This window comes from Eubalaena glacialis, chromosome 6 (genome assembly GCF_028564815.1).
Source record: "Eubalaena glacialis isolate mEubGla1 chromosome 6, mEubGla1.1.hap2.+ XY, whole genome shotgun sequence".
NCBI lineage: Eukaryota > Metazoa > Chordata > Mammalia > Artiodactyla > Balaenidae > Eubalaena > Eubalaena glacialis.
In genome coordinates this window covers 101,961,170-101,978,964 of record NC_083721.1, presented here as the reverse complement: position 1 = coordinate 101,978,964, position 17,795 = coordinate 101,961,170, and the positions used below count along the sequence as shown (strand labels likewise).

Below are 17,795 nucleotides of genomic sequence, written 5' to 3'. Positions count from 1 at the left end.
CAGGAAGCAACATTTTCTTTGTTTTCAACCTAATTCTTTTACAATTCGCTCTCAGTCTCTTTTCTGGTTCCTTATCATTTCCCTGAGTCTAAATGTTGGATGATTCAGGGTTTAGTTTTTGACCTTTTCCCTTTTCTATTCAAGCTCATTCCTTTGATGATGTCCTCTCATCACATGGTTTTAAACACTGTATATATGCTGACTCTAAATTTTAGATCTTACCAATGATATAAAATTTTCAATATCATTAGTTTACATCTCACAATTGGAAAACTGCACTTGGATTTGTATTGAGTACCTCAACCTTAATTTGTCTAAATCTTAACTTTTCCCCTCCATGTTCCTTTCCACACAGTTTTGTCAATCTGTTACTATCAACTTTCTTTTTTCCAGCTGTTTAAACCAAAAACTTGAAGTCATTTTTACACTTCTCTCATATTCTATATCCAATCAAGGAACAACCCTTTTTGGCTTTATCTTAAAAATATGCAGAAAAGTCAAACACTTATTACTAAATCTACCATTACCACTGTGGCTCAATCTACCAATATTTTATTTTGATTACTGTAACAGCCTCTTTCCTGGTCTCCCTGCCTTATTCTTCTAACAGTCTGTTTTCAACACAGAAGCCATTATGGTCCTATTAAGATGAAAATTTAATCTTCTCATTCGTCTTTTCAAAACTCTCCAGAAGTATTCTATCTCGGAGTAAAAATCTTAATCCTAAAAATGGTCTAAGTAATTGATCTACATTATTTGTTCCCATAAGTCTATAATTTCATCTTCTGCTGTTCTTCCGTTCACTCATTCTGTTTCAGACACGATGGCCTCCTTGCTGTTTGTGGACTTTACCAGGTACATTCTTACTTCAGATGTACTTCAGGTTGATGTATTTTCTTTCTGGAATATTATTGCTTCCTTTCTTTCTTTCAACTCTTTTAACAAACGCCACCTTCTCAAAGAAACCTTCTGTGTACAATCATTAAAGTAACACCACTGTCATTCTCCACTCCCCCTTCTCCTTTTCTGCTTTATTGTTCTCCATAATACTTATCTAACATAAAACATAACTTTTTAGGTTATCTGTTTGTTTTCCCACACTAGAATATAAACTCTATCAGGAAAGAGGGTTTTGTTTATTTTGTTCATCTAGAACAGTGCCTAGAACACAGTAGTTCTCAAGTTATTTGTTAAATGAATCAATGAATAAACAGGATGGTCTAAAGAAACATAAATTTTCTAAATCATCATATTTAATGGACTTCTAATGTTAAAGCCTCACTTGTTTGACTTAAAAATCTATACGGTGTTGAATACTAATAGTAATAGTAATGGGAAAAATAAAGTTTTCACATTTTCTTATTAGAAGTTATTGGAGCTTTAGTACCCATCATTTATATTCATTTTTTTAACTTTTATATTGGAGTATAGTTGATTAACAAGGTTGTGTTAGTTTCAGGTGATAATGAGAGTAAGTGACCACGCACTGAATGCAATGGAGAATGGGTATGGATTTGAATGAAGAGCTGCAATTTAAAAAGAAGATTTTGGAGGCATATTGGAAAGATACTTCACTATTTGGCTTTTATTGATTTCATTATCTTTTCTCCTCTTCACTTCTTTTCTTCAATTCTTCCATAAACTTTCCTAATGGTAAAGATTATGCTACTTTATCAAGCAATGGAGAAGAATGAGGGCCATTTCTCTGGTGGCAGAGATTCTATATATTCCCTCATATAAGTGCAAACATTTCTGGGAAGTTGCTGGCAGATGTGTCTAGACTCTTCTCAGTGTTATAACACATGCATTTAATTTATTGATTATATGAAATAATTTCTTTTTTTGCTGACAAAACCCAATGATGTAACCAAAAGTTCAGAATTTAAAAAATAAAACGAGTGTAGCAAGAGGGGACTCTTCCCATATCCCTTTCTGTAAAAACGTCTACTATCAATGACCATCATTGTTGTTGAAAGTTTTTTTTTTTAATTAATTAATTTTATTTATTTATTTTTGGCTGCATTGGATCTTTGTTGCTGTGCGTGGGCTTTCTCTAGTTGCGGCGAGCGTGGGCTACTCTTCCTTGTGGTGCGCAGGCTTCTCATTGCGGTGGCCTCTCCCGTTGCAGAGCACAGGATCTAGGTGCGAAGGCCCCAGTAGCTGTGGCACGCAGGCTCAGCAGTTGTGGCTCGCGGGCTCTAGAGTGCAGGATCAGCAGTTGTGGCGCACGGGCCTAGCTACTCCACGGCATGTGGGATCTTCCCAGGCCAGAGCTCGAACCCGTGTGGCCTGCATTGGCAGGCGGATTCCTAACCACTGCACCACCAGGGAAGCCCTGTTCTTGAAAGTTAGACCAAAATTACTGGCAGAAATTGTCACCTCTTAGTGGAACAGATACAGCTCATCAATCAATTTCAGAAATTTTAATAACTTGAGACAATGCTTTTGAAAGACTACTCCCTACTGGCATAATACCTTGCTCAGTTAAGCTAGTCAGCCACAACTAACATCTAACAGAGTGCAACAAATAGAGTTCTAGTTTATTAAATAAAGTAACACTATCCAAAATGTCTGGAAAGCAACTTACACATCCATTTAGTCTGGCATTTATTAAGTTATGTCTTTGGAGAATTAATTAAGATAAAGATAAATTTTCTATTAGAAGTCCTAATTTCAAATTCCAAATGCTTCTCTAGCTGAATTTAGTTTATATGCTGTAGAATTAAAATTATAATATGTATGGTTTACTTTGAAACGTTTATGTGAAAGCCATATCATGAATAATTAAAATTCTTATTACCGTTTCCCATAAGCAGCCACGTTCTTCGCAGCGTTGTTTAGTTGCATTGTCTGAATCTGGATAACAAGTAAACTTTTCAGCTTCCAAGAAAGTTTGATCCCATTGAACAGTAAAGTTTCTTCCAAGGTTAAACATGAGATTGTAAATTAGTAGATTCTTTGAAGAGAAAGAAAACATTAGAATATTTCTGACCACTGGACAATTTAAAAATACTTAACATTTTTAAAATGCAGCAACCCCACAGCAATTCTTCAAATCAAATCATTAATAATTTTAATATAATACTAAAAGAAAGAATAGAAAAGAGAAAACATGGCATGCCACTGAAATAGCTAGAATCTCAAGACAGTTCTCAAAACTATGAGAAATTATAGAATACTGATGAAAAACATTATCTTTAAATCCAGATGTGTTCAATTCTCAGTTCTGATACTTAATGCTCATGAATCTGGGGAAATTATCTACCCTGTTTTATCTTCAATTTCCTCCCCCTGTAAAATGGGGATAATGAATAAATAATATGTGAAATTTAAAACACCTAGCATAATGCTTGGGGCATACCAGGTATGAAATAAATATTAGTCCCCTCAATGAAGAAAAAGGGAAGAAAATGTTGACCACTTTGATTGATTTGAAGGCTCCCAGAGTCAGAGGAGGGGAATATTATTTATTTATTTTCCTAATTTTATCCACTGCTTACAATATTTGAGGGACAAGTTAGAGAGGAGATAACATGGTATTATGCAAAAAGAAAAAAAAAGTGAAAGGATAGTGTCCAAGCACAGGAGAATTAGAAAGATGTATCTACAGTGTCTTTGTAAATCTTTACATTAGGATAAAAATAGAAACAGATATAAACTGGGATTGTAAAAACATATAATAAAAAAATTTTGTATTATGCCCACTTGATAATCTTTGTTAGAGTCATAAAATTCTCAATAAGCCTGTATTATTTAAATTTATATTGATTAGTTCTTATAGTCCTAGGAATATATACATTATAGTATATTTACTAATAAAAAATAATTAACCAATACATATTTTTATGGAAATTCCTAAGTCAAAAAAACTCTGGGCTAGAGGGCTTAGAAGCTAGACAAAAATACTCTAAGAAAATGTCCTACATCTCAATTTAGAATTTATGCTAACATTACTAATATTTAGGAATATAGGAATGGTAGAAAAGTAAATGCCAATAAAAATCACTTCCATGGGGGTTTCCCTGGTGGCGCAGTGGTTGAGAGTCTGCCTGCCAATGCAGGGGACACGGGTTCGAGCCCTGGTCTGGGAAGATCCCACATGCCGCGGAGCAACAAAGCCCGTGAGCCACAACTACTGAGCCTGCGCGTCTGGAGCCTGTGCTCCGCAACAAGAGAGGCCGCGACAGTGAGAGGCCCGCACACCGCGATGAAGAGTGGCCCCCGCTCGCCGCAACTAGAGAAAGCCCTCGCACAGAAACGAAGACCCAACACAGCCAAAAATAAATAAATTAATTAATTAATTTAAAAAAATCACTTCCATGTTTTAAATTATTTTTGTCTAGCATTTTAAATAATTAATTTTTTACCTGAAGCAACATTATGATTAAATATGACATTTTACATATGAGGAAGCTGAGATAATGAGAGATTAATCTATTGTGTTTAAATGCACAGACTGCAGGGCTGGAATTTGAGCCCAATTCTGTTACTCCTTTTCCCTCTCTAGTACACTTGTTAAACGAGGCAAGAACGAGGATAAGAAAGGGACTACTAGAAGGGGAGACTGTAAACAAAAATTTGAAAGAGAAGTACAAGATATATTGAGGACAAAGGGAGTTCATGAAAGGAGAAGAAGTAGAGAGAATTGAAGAAATGGATTCAATCATTACCTTAAGAAGTCTTAAATGAGAAGGTAAAACTTTTAGATTCTTTATTGTATGCAGTAGGTAAGAGTTCAGGGTAGGAGAATGGTATCAAAAAAATATTAGAAAGGCATACATAAGTGATATCCAAGATAAAATTAAATAGAGAGGGAGAAGTAGTATCAATTCACCTTAAGGTTGATATCTCAACATAAACTGAGATAACCTAAAATGGAATATTGCCAGCAAAAGGAAAAGTAAAGAAAGATATGTAATGAAGAAAAAAAAATCACAAAACCAAGAGCCTGAATGGTTATACAATGTTAAATATGAGAGTATGTGACAACTAAAATATTTTAAGATTGTATTTACCTGGTTGGAAATATCATAAGTGAAATTGTAGTGAGCTCTCATTGGTTGATTATCTTCCATCACTGAAACTCCTGTAACAGTGTCTATCAACCCAAGGATTTTTATAGTCTCAAATGCTAAAGTGGTTCCTTCCTGGTATGACGAATGTGTGCATATAATATCTAATTTGTTCTGAAAAAAGTATATAATATTATATATCAAGTAGAAGGTCATTGGATACAAATCAGAAATAACAAGTATATTTATATTGGTTAAATCTTATAGTTCTAAAAATATATAAACTATAGTGTATTTACTAAATAAAAATAATTAACCAATACATATTTTTATGAAAATTGTTAAGTGAAAAACCCTAGACAAGAGAGCTTAGGAATTAGCCAAAATTCTAAGAAAATGTTCTACATCTCACATAATTTTGAATTAATTTATGCTGATAATACTAATAATTTAGTATTATTTAGTATTAAATTATAGCATTATTTGGTATTTAATAATATAGTATAATAAGAAAAGAACCAATCATCAATCCTTTCATTCCCAACAGCTCTTCACATCAAAGTACCCTATATAAATACACTTATTAGTAACTCTTTAAAATTGTTTTTTATACATGCTGTAAAATTATTTTCAGAGATAAATTATGCATGATGCAAATCATGTATATTCCTCCTCATTCTCTTCATTGGTGAAGAATAAATTATCTTTGGTAAAAAAGAATATATGAAGAAATCTAACTTCTACAAAAAGCATTGCTACTAATTATTCAAAATTTATTCTTGTGCATAGCTTTTTCATTTTCACCCCAAATCCGTGACAGTCACTGCTGTGATTGGTATATTAAAACATTTTCAAATATGTTGAGATTATTTTCCCAGGACATATTGCTTAAACCAGACATAGTGCTATAAGAAGTCTGAAGATTTCTGTGCATCAATTTCATCAACAGAAACTCATCTATTACATTGAAATATAAAAATTTAAGGTAATTCATATATAATTTAATAATTTAAATTAAACAATTTATTTTGTTTCTTTCCACTGATTTCTGGAGAGAAATGTAACATCATTCCAAGAAAAGGCACAATCCAGACATTAACAAGGTATTATATTTAGCTATGTGTTCAAGGAGAATGCTTACATTAGAAACTGAAAATGTATATAAAATGTAGTTGCCATTTTGGATGGTATCTGAAATGGGGAAAAAAAAAGTTATCAGATCAAAATGTAATGTTAAATTCTGTTTTATTTTTACAGTTAGACAACACAGGGAATTTTTTAAAAATAGATATTATTTATTAATGCAGCAAATTAAACAGATTATTCTTTTAAATTAAGGTTCTTAATTATCTTTAAATGAAACTATTTTGGTAGTTTATTTTCCCAGGAAGTAAAGGTAATGAATGCATCTTTGCCCAGTTTGATTTTTCAAAGACTGCTAAAATAGTTCTGGAAATTCAGAGAGCACAAAACTTGTAGTAAAATATATATAATTATAACTATATTTTTGAATGATATTTTATCTTTTCTAGTAAACTATGTAACATTCAGTTTATTTTGGGAAGCCACGGCACACCACAATTTTGGTTTGCATCTTTCAATATGTTTTTTCATTATTTGAAGAATGAGTGAATGTGGAGAAGTTGAAGTTTCAAATAAACTTTAATGAGAAAAATTGAAGAAAACAATTATTTTCTGCATCATATATGTAACAATGTAACATAACTTTTTATCAACATGTTTCTTTAACAGGAAACTAAAGATTATAACTAAAATAATTAGGAAGAAACAGAGTGGAAAATATAAAGGGAATACTAGGACTTATACACAATACTTTGAATAACATTAATTTACTTAAAATTTTAATCCTAGGAAATAAAAATAGAATCAGAACCCGAATTGAAGGTCGTTTTATTGTCTTGTGTTCGATTGATCATTCAGAAAATTTTGATTTTAAATTTTTAACACACTTCAGTATATAGATATCATATTAAATGACTGATTAAATCATAACTCCATATTTTTAACCATTTTATATGAAGTAAATTATCAATATAATTTTTTGCAAGTAGAAAAAAGGAATGAATTTGGAAATATTTATATAATCTGAGAAATGAGAATAACCTTAAAATCAGGTTCCACATGCTACCAATAGAGGTATTATCTCAACAACATTCTTTACCTGATGATTACAAAACAATTTACTTCTGCTGGAATCCTCTCTTACAGAATTTCTATGTAGTAAATGCTTTGAATCTATTCTCAGGGCAGAGCTCACCCTACTGTGTTTGACTCTAAGGTATTTGAGAAAGAGGGAGAAGGCTGGTGTGCTGGTGTAGAATGAGAAATGGAGAATGGTAGGGCACAATTTGTGTGTGTGTGCATGCGTGTGTGTGCGTGTGTGTGTAAAATGTACAGGACATAGTGAATGCTCTAGGTCTTGGTAAAGACTGTGGCTCTTAATTGAGTAAAATGGAGAATTGATAGAAGGTTTTGAGCAGAAGTGTGATGACTTGAATCATCTTTTAAAGGGATTACTCTATCTGCTGGTTGGTAAGTAGAATGTAAAAAAGGGGGATTGACAAGAGCTATTGACCTAGAGACCAGTTAGGGAGCTATTGCAGTAATTAAAATGAAAAGTAGTGATGATAATGGTGGAGTTTATGAGAGAACCAAGATCAAGGTGGAACCAAGAGAAATTCCTAGGTTGTGAAAGACAAGAGTGAACTCTAAAGTTTTTGGCATCTTGTAGAAATGAAATTACCATCAACTGACAAGGGGAAGACAATATATCTGGTGGAGCAGATATATTGTGGTAATCTACATATTCATAGGAGGCAAGACTTAAAAAAGAACAGAATTTTTTTCATAGATTCCACATTTTCAAAATTGTAAGAGAGCACACCAATACATAGGCTATTTCTTGGAGTTAATTTAGAGATATTTGGATGTTTCATATACTATATATAAAGGTATATAGGGCATTCTTTAATGTATCTGAAAAGTAGTGAGCTATAATAGAAGGTAAACTATAATTTTTTTGTACGTACATATACAAAACACATACCTAAGAGCCCTCTATTAAAAAATGAGATTAAAAAACCTTAAATTTATGAGACTGATTGTAACTGACTAAGTAAATTCAAAGAGATTAATTTTCTATGGCATAATTTAATATTAGCAAAAACGACTCTTTTTATTCCCTTGGTGCATTGAATTCTCAAATTTGGGTCTAATTAAATAAAAGACATTTAATAATTGAAATAAATTGTGACACATTTATATGGCAAAATCTTTATCTCAAATAATTTGACATTAAATAACTAAAGCTTTTTTACTGAAGTATAGTTGATTTACAATGTTTCAGGTAAAGTAAAGTGATTCAGTTATACATACATATATATATATATATATATATATATATATACTTTTTCAGATTCTTGTCCATTATAGTTCATTAAAAGATATTGAATATAGTTCCCTGTGCTATACATTAGGTTCTTGTTGTTTATCTATTTATATATATAGTATTGTGTATTTGTTAATCCCAAATTCCCAATTTATCCCTCCCCCGCTACATTAACTAAAGCCTTAATGTTGGTTTTCTTTTACAGTAATAAAACTTTAGTTTTAACCACTATAATCATATAAGATAGTTGAAAATAGGATGTGAGTTATACATCTGTGAATTTATTAACTATTTTAATTTTTATACAGTAATCTAATAAAGATATTTATATTTGTCAAAGACTTTTTATGATAAAACAAAAGATAAAACCAAATATTGTAGTTAAATATAATTTAAATACCAATGTTAAATTTCATAAAGTAACCTAAAATCTTAAGATAGATAAAAAACAGCAATTAAAAATTAAAACTTGTGACATTTTTGTGCAATTTTATAATAAAGGCAAAACTTCCCATCATTAAAGTGAACATTTAAAAGCATATCACTTTGAAACTTACCTTTAGTTTCTCCATCATCCCAGAAAAAGTCTCCTTTTGCTGTGTTATCTTCATCTAAAGCAACTATAAGTCCTAGAGGGTTATTTCGGCTGTTAAGTAAGTTTGGGTGCATATATGATTAAAAATAAATGTATAATAGTGAAATATCCTATAAATAAATCCATTTCAACATAAGGGGCTTGTAAGAGTTCTGCATTCACATGAGAATACTGATATTAATAAAATTCATGTCTATACTTATTAGTAATTTATCAATGAGAAAAATAATTCATATGCTTAGAAAATAAATGAAAGGAATAAGTACAATATGGAGGGCTTTCCAGGTGGCACAGTGGTTAAGAATCCGCCTGCCAATGCAGGCGACACAGTTTCGAGCCCTGGTCTGGGAAGATCCCACATGCCGCGGAGCAACGAAGCCCGTGCACCACAAATACTGAGTCTGCTCTCTAGAGACCGTGAGCCACAACTACTGAGCCCACATGCCACAACTACTGAAGCCTGTGCTCCTAGAGCCTGTGCTCCAAAACAAGAGAAGCCACTGCAATGAGAAGCCCACGCACCACAATGAAGAGTAGCCCCCGCTCACTGCAACTAGAGAAAGCCCACGCACAGCAACGAAGACCCAACGCAGCCAAAAATAAATTAAATAATTAAATTAATTAAAAAAATACAATATGGAATTTCTTGGGGGCCAAGACACCATCAAAATTGAAACGGTATAAAAATATTTCAATTCAAACAACAAAATTAAATATATCTTATGATTGCTCAGTTCAACATGTATTTGCCACATATACATTAACCCTGAATTGCAGTGTACCAAGGTTACAAAACAATGAAAAGCACTATAAAATAAAATTTTAAATGCTAAGTGGAATCTCCAATAGTCTTACAAATGAAGCTAATTCTATCATGTGAAATGAAACATGATGAATATTTTTTTAGTTAAATATTGCTATAGGTTTTTAAACTTAAAATGAGGCTATACAGTCCAGGTAACTATTCTATACAGAATATATTCCTTCCAACATGCACTCATCAAAGTGTATGTTTCTCTTGTTCAGTACAGCTCTAGAGTATAACCAATTATTTTGAGAACATAGTCATGAAACAGTTACAATATGAAAGTAATCAATTCTAGAAAACAAAAATAATTAAGTTACTAACACACATCCATTCACGCATTTATTTGTTCCTTCAACAAATATTTAGAGAAAATCAGGAGCCTATTCCATAATAGGCTGACACTATTATTGGTTTGGGGACTAAAGCAGTGAGAAGTCAAGTCCCTGCCTTCATGGAGTTTATAGTCTGGGGGAGTAGACACACTACATACAAGAAAAAGTAAAAATATAATTCCAGATATTCTTAAAGTTATGAAGAAAATACAGCAGAGTAAGGAATAGATTTCTATTGGGGTGTTGTAGAATATGGGGAAATGAGTAGATTCAATATGACACATTCTGTCCATGTACCCAGAATGAATGTTGCAAGATAAAGCACCAGAATTTTCAAGTTTCTGCTTTTTTTCTAAATAGTTCTAAAATTTATTCTTACTGAATGACTTAGTTTCTATCTTGTTCTTTACTTAACAGAAATATCTACCTCATTTATTAACTTAAAACGTTTTAGCTGAAAGAAAAACATTGTGACATTTATGCATTGAAAATCCAAATATGTAACAACTGACACTTTAATCAATTATATAACTTACTTAATATTTCATTTTTTATTAAGAATCAGCAATTAACTTTATACATATTCTTTAGAGAATGTCAGTACATTTTGGCATAGGAAATAAATTCCTAATCTATACTTATTTTTTAAATCAAGAAGTTTGTAGTAATATACATAACTTGATCTTTTTATAACCATGATGGTTATATGTAAGAAGTCCTTACGTATATCAAATATCTTCTGGTGAAAAAACTAAATATCAATATTTGATTCTTAATAAAAATGTGAAACATTAAAACTTGAATTATATTTCAGCTTTCAGTTAATGCCTTTTCATTTTACCTTGCTGTTGTAGTTACAGCAGGCTGTTGAATGGGGATAATGTAACCTCCTCTAAGATGTAATCCTATTTTGTCCGCTGGAAGATACATATCAACACGTTGTCCTTTCCATGGCCTTTTTGCACCCTAATATTTGGAAGATAAAAATATTTCTTTCATTTTTGTAAAGAAGTTAAACCCCATTTTACAAGAATTACACATAGAAATAATTCTTATTATGAGAAATTCGTGTCATCTTAGTGAATATTAACGTCATTTTCTAACTTTTAAAGAAAACTCTTTTTCAGTTTACTGATGAAATCTGGGTAAAAATAAGTTTGGTTTCACAAAAAAAATCAACATAGAGAAATGCATTTCCCTTCTACAATAATTAACAATATTCTTAATTAGCACTATTTTTTTTCTTTGTTTTGGTTTAAAGTTAACCATGTCTCTAGAAAGAATTTTTAAAAAATCATTTCTTATAAAAATAAAGGGTCTGCTTAGCAAGTGTAAGTGCATTACAAAATACTTTCCTTTAAAATAAATATTCTCAGAAGGTCTTGGTCAATTAAAAAAAAAATAGGTTGTGTGTATGAATCCTGCTATGTTGCATTTTCAAGATTGAGATGAAAATCTTTCCCAAACATTACAATATACCATATAAAAACAAATGTTTAAGATTAGCTTAATACTGAATTCTTCTGGCCATAAGATAAATATGTAAAATAGGGAAATTTTTAAAATAAGTTACTACTCCTTCTTAAAATTACTCTTGACCTTTTATTTCCACAATTTAAAATGGATAACTCTTTACACTAAAGAATATAACTTCATATTAATCACGTGCAACAAAACATATACCTTCTCACGTGCAACAAAATGTACACCCACACAGACTCTTCCACATTATTAAAATTTGGAATTATTATTTTTTATAATAATAACAGAACTACTGAAAAAAAGGTATGCTGTGTGTTTGGAGTTAAGTTTCCATGTACAGATGTTGAGAAATATGTACTTGTGACCTATTATTATATTAAGGTTACTTACAGTTTCAAAATCATACCAAGTAGCATTAGGGATGTATGCACTCACTGTATCTGCTCCCTAAAATAAACAAGATAATTTATATATAGATATATATATATATTTTACTTCAATATGTAATGGAAGAGAATCACATCAAATGTTGAGTTGGATTTTCATAGTGAAGTGAAAAGAAACTTGCTTTGTATTGTTGCACTCCAATATTTTCTATATATAGTAATCAAAAGGCTATTTTACTAGCTTTAGATATTATAATGTAAAATATTCCTAAAGCAAAGATGAAATGAATTTAAGTGGCAACTAAAATAATGGATACATGCATTTGTATTGCTGTAATCTACATGGTAATTGTGAACACATTCATTTCTGTATATTTCCATGGCATATAGACTTTTAAATAACAGGTAAAAACCATATAACTCATTCGACTATTTTTCAACATTTTCATATGATCCACTGGTTTTCAAGTTCATCTTTATTTACAATATAGCAAAATTTCAATGTCTATGTCTACTTGAATGAGAATTCCTTGTTATTACTACAAGATTTGATTTGATTTCATAAATAAAGCTTTCCTTTTCAGAAGAATACTAATTTTATACAACTTTTTTCTCCCCAGTACATATTATATATTTGAACAGCATAAATCTACTTAATATATTTATAATTTTTCACAATTTCTTCTGCATTTTAGAGTTCAATTTAACACTTATCAGGTTGAAGCAGTCTATTGAGTAACATTTATTACCCAGATGTTTTGTAATTTAGTGTGGATTTGATTATACAAAGTTTCCATTAAAATATAAATTTATTAAAATTGTATCCTACCTGTCTCAAGACAGGGGTAATAAGTAATGAGGGGCCCCATAAGAACTGAGTGTCCTCAATCCAGCTATTAGTATCCTCATAAAACCTAAGAACAATGACAATATTTACAATACAAAGATAAAAAATAAGTTTATCCAAATTCTTCATTTGGTTTATCTTTTAAGTTTTTCCCTGGGAATAATTATTGCCTTTAATTTTACTTATTTGATATGTCATTTTGAATCTATAGTTATTACATCCTTATGGTTCACCTGACACTCAAAAAAAGAAGGTAGAAAGGAAGGGAGAGAGGAGAGAAAAGAGGGAGAGAGGGAGAGAGGAAATTAGTTCATTTGGGACTGAAAAAAATCCATCATATATGATAAGGCTCTTTTTTATCTGTAATAAACAACTATTCTGTTTAATTCATTTTTCTCCTGTAAGATAGGTTCATAAAGTACCAGAAATATTTCATATTCTACTTTCCTCCTTTTACACTTTTTTCTTTATAAACTCCCATTTTGACTTGGATTTGAAAGGATCTTTAGTCATTTCTTGAGGAAAGGCCCTGCCTTGGTCAAGAAGTACAAAGACAAGCACAATTCATTGTTTTGTAGCTGTACTATACACTATCTATAATTAGATGATTTCACAATATATACATGATTATGTTTTCAATATTCTATATTTAATATTGCTTATTGATATAATTTCTCAAATTATTCCACATATCTTTTTCCTTTTAAGTTCTATACAATGCTCACATTTCTAGATTAATCTTGTCCAATTCACCAAGTTAATTATATTTGCTGTTATCATTCCACAGTTAATCAACTTATTCACATAAATGTAAGAAAAAGCAGTAGAAATCTACTTGACATCTTGATTTACCTCTATTATTTTTTCATATGTCTGAATACAATTTGAAAGATACTGAAATTCTTGAACACAGTACTCACTCATGAAGAACTGGCCTTGCTACTGTTTCTCCAAACATATGGGCTTTATAAAATAGAGTATACAGGAAAGGTAACAAGGTATAACGAATATTCAAATAGTGCCTTGATGAATTAACCAAAAGAGAATTCGGTCCAAAAAATGCTGGATCCTGATGCTGTGGCATAAACAGAGGAATTGAAATAAGAAAGTTAAAACATGAATGAAAATTAAAATAGAAGCATTGAATGTATTTTTGAAAACCAAAATGTATACATTTTATCTTGTTTGTAAAAAGTTGAGATTACTCCTATTTCATTATCAAAGGATATGAATTTCTAACTTTTATGTTTTCATTTGGATATATATATTAATTAAACTTTATTTTAAAGTGGACATTTCCCTTTTAAATATACATACTTAGAGAAGATGGACACTATTTTAACAAAGCATTCTTCTCTTCTATTATTTGTGGTAGATTGAATTATTGACCCCAATTTTCATGCTTCCTTGTATCCTCAACCTTTGCTATGTGACTTTGCACCTACCTCTAGCAGTGGATTGTACTTCCCCACCACTTGGCTTTCTGCTCAGCTATATGACATACTCTGGCCAATGGAGTCTTACTACATGTGACACCTTCAAGTAAGGGCTGGAAATGTGCTTGCCTGAGGACTTGCTGCCTTGTGTCTTGCCATTGCTATTAGAACAATAAGCCCAAATGGTCTGCTAGCCAAGGGATACAGGGAACAGAGCTGCCTGGCCAGCCTATAGGCTTGCAACTTGAAGGACAGCCTCCTTGCTGAGCCCAAGCTAGATTAGCTGACTCTCTCAGCCAAGGTGTAATGATGTGAGCAAACCTGCTTAGATTTCCTGCTATGGGTAACAAAATTAACTGAGGGAACCAGCTACTGTTTCCCTAGATTCACCATCATATTTACCCCAAAGCCACGTTTCCCTTTGGCTGCTCCCAGGAAATCAATGAGCAAGGTGGGACTACTATTCAGGCCCATTCCAGGGAGATACAGGGGTCTCCCAGTGGTCAACTTTGCCTTGAGGACTCCCTACTGGACTGTAATTTCCTTAGAACTGGGCTGTAGTATATAACTCTCCCTATCAAACCTTCTTTGCCTTCATCTTCACCTGGTTCAGACCTGAATTGTGATCTGAAGGCTCTCTCCACTTCCTCCTGCTTCTTCTCCTTTATCCACCACAAGTGCTTCACCAATAAATCTCTAACATGTCTAACTGTCTCTTGGCATCTGCTTTTTTGGAGGACAGAAATGAACACAAATTATAATGTAATTCATATCAGGATCTCCCATGAACGCAAATTTCTTGAAGCATCACTTAGGTAGATTAGGAAGTGACGAATATCCAATTTATATCTTTTACTTCTGTACTATCATGCTTCCTTCCAGGCTGAGCTCTGAGTGTTTGTCCCTCTTCTCAAAGAGAATTAAGCCCCAGTGTGTGCACAGTGAATAATTTTTAACCAACACGTACTTAATTGACTTAATGCTTTCACCTAATTTCCTCATTCCCTTTGAGAAATATACCTATGAGAGCCCACTGCACGCTGAATGTTCAGTTCAGATGCACGTTTTAAAAATGTTAGTTTTGGGCTTCCCTGGTGGTGCAGCGGTTGAGAATCTGCCTGCCAATGCAGGGGACACGGGTTCGAGCCCCGGTCTGGGAAGATCCCACATGCCGCGGAGCCCGCGGGCCCACATGGGCCCGTGAGCCACAACTACTGAGCCTGCGCGTCTGGAGCCTGTGCTCCGCAACAAGAAAGGCCGCGATAGTGAGAGGCCTGCGCACCGCAATGAAGAGTGGTCCCCACTTGCTGCAACTAGAGAAAGCCCTCTCACAGAAACAAAGACCCAACACAGCCAAAAAAAAAAAAAAAAGTGTTAGTTTTATTTTTTCCCCACCTGTCATTACAGTTTTACCTATTACAGAAAGACTATGGCCTCAAACTGCTTTGCAAGTATCTTTAATTTCTTGTGTATCTTTAAAGAAAGAAAAACCGGAAATCCTTAATAGTATATTATATTTTTATGAAAGTTACCTGAACTTATATTGTTAGAATGTAAGAATCCAGACTCAAAAAGCTTTGTCCTTAACTTAAAATATTGTGATTTAACACATGTGTATATGCTTCAGGCTTAAATAAAATATTTATGCTATGACTATGCCTCATGATTTCCTTATTTGATCATATTTATATACACAAAATATTTATAGACCTTGAGAAGAGGACTTCCAACTCTTCTTTATGAATTATACTACAAACTTTCAGACCAGATCTTCTATAGATATAAATTTAAGTTTAAAATTATGTTTTATTTTGAAACATGGAGAACAAGAGGCATTTACCTCATATCCATCAGCATTATGGTTTCTGGAAAATGGATAAAAAGCCCCAAGTTGCATCCACCTTCTGCAAAGCTCTTCTGTGGTCTCAGCCACAAATCCACATATATCTGCTCCAACCTAAATAACATACATATCTATTATTTACAGTGTAAGGATTCTCAGATTTGCCCAGAGCATCACATTTTATGCCTCAGCTGATTAATTTGCACTAACAATCTTTTTGTTTTACTGTCTTCATATACTCTTCCTTGGCCAAGTTTATTTTCCATTTTTGCCACATTACTTGCCACTAATTGAATGTATAAAGCTAAAATTGTATTATTAAAATATGTTGCTTCTTAATCGAAAACTCACCACCTATGATTTGACTTTTCCTATTTATAATATATTACTGTAGGAGTAAAATAGTATAAAAAAAATTGCCAGATATATGCTCATATATAATTGCATTCCTCATCCTTCAAGGACCCTCCAGAGGGGGAAAAAAAAACAAAACTATTATCCTTAACTTACTATCAATATTTACTGTTTACAAGCATTTCTTTATTCTTCTAAATAGTATATATGTATCTATAAACAATATATAACATTGTTTTGCATGCTTATTAACTTTGTATAGATGGCATGTTGTATGCATTACACTGTATTTCACTTTTTTCTCCAAGTGTTACTTTTGTGAGATTCAATTATGTTAATATGGCTGTAGTTCTCTATTGTATGGGATCCCATCACTATAAAATATGCTTCTATGAAGTGTCTATATAGGTTTCTTTGTGAATATGTAAAATGTAGTCTTATTCTGTAATATATATATATATAGGGTTATTTTCCTGATTTATTGGAAATGTACATTGTTTAATCAAAACTGGTTGTTACCATTTATAAGCACAGTCACAGTACATAAAAGCTGCCATTGCTCCATTTTCTTGCCAATTTCTGGTATTTTCAGACTTTTAATTTTTATCACCTATATATATTAAATGTATCTTACCAAAGTTTTTACTTGCATTTCTCTGATTACTGGGAAAGTTGAGAATTTTTTTCATATTTTTATTGAATCCATATGGATTTCTCTTTCTATAGAATTGCTTGTATATATCCTTTGCTAATATTTCTATTGTTTTTACCTTCTACAGATTTATAGTAGGTTCTTCAAATTAAATACTAATCATTTGTTGGTTATATGAATTGAAAATATAATTTTCCAGTAGTAGAAACATTTTATTTCTAACTTTTTAAAACAGACTTTTGATGAACAGAAGTTTTCATTTTGTTGTAACCAAATTAATGTATCTTTATTATTTGTGCCTTCTTTGTTCTGTTTATGAAATTCTTCTCTTAATCTAATGTCATAAAGTTACCCACTTATATTTTCTTCTAAGATGTTTAAAGTTTAATTTTCACACATCGATTGGGTATGAGGTGAGACAGAGAGCCATTTTATTTTATTTTTTAAATGGATAATCAATTGTCCATATGAATGTTTGATACTTTCCTCACTGATCTACAGTGATAGTGCTACCATTAAACAAATTTCCATTAATGTATGGGCCCATGTCCTATTTTGCAATATTAATCTATTTGAATATTCATAGTTAAGTATCATTGTGTTATATTATTATTTTATCTGGTAAGGCAAATACTTGTG

At 31.9% G+C, this 17,795-nt stretch overlaps 1 protein-coding gene across 1 annotated transcript in view; it reads right to left on the bottom strand.

Annotated features, from left to right (window-relative positions):
* The window catches only part of SI (sucrase-isomaltase), a 102,796-nt gene that overhangs the window by 41,517 nt on the left and 43,484 nt on the right, over positions 1 to 17,795 (bottom strand). Inside the window, exons 16-24 of the mRNA XM_061193469.1 lie at positions 16,148 to 16,264; positions 13,792 to 13,946; positions 12,854 to 12,938; positions 12,029 to 12,085; positions 10,998 to 11,122; positions 8,979 to 9,067; positions 6,154 to 6,203; positions 5,016 to 5,186; positions 2,801 to 2,956 (exon numbers count right to left, since the gene is read on the bottom strand). Of these exons, the coding sequence (XP_061049452.1) occupies positions 2,801 to 2,956; positions 5,016 to 5,186; positions 6,154 to 6,203; positions 8,979 to 9,067; positions 10,998 to 11,122; positions 12,029 to 12,085; positions 12,854 to 12,938; positions 13,792 to 13,946; positions 16,148 to 16,264 (1,005 nt within the window). The remainder of the gene's footprint in view (positions 1 to 2,800; positions 2,957 to 5,015; positions 5,187 to 6,153; positions 6,204 to 8,978; positions 9,068 to 10,997; positions 11,123 to 12,028; positions 12,086 to 12,853; positions 12,939 to 13,791; positions 13,947 to 16,147; positions 16,265 to 17,795) is intronic.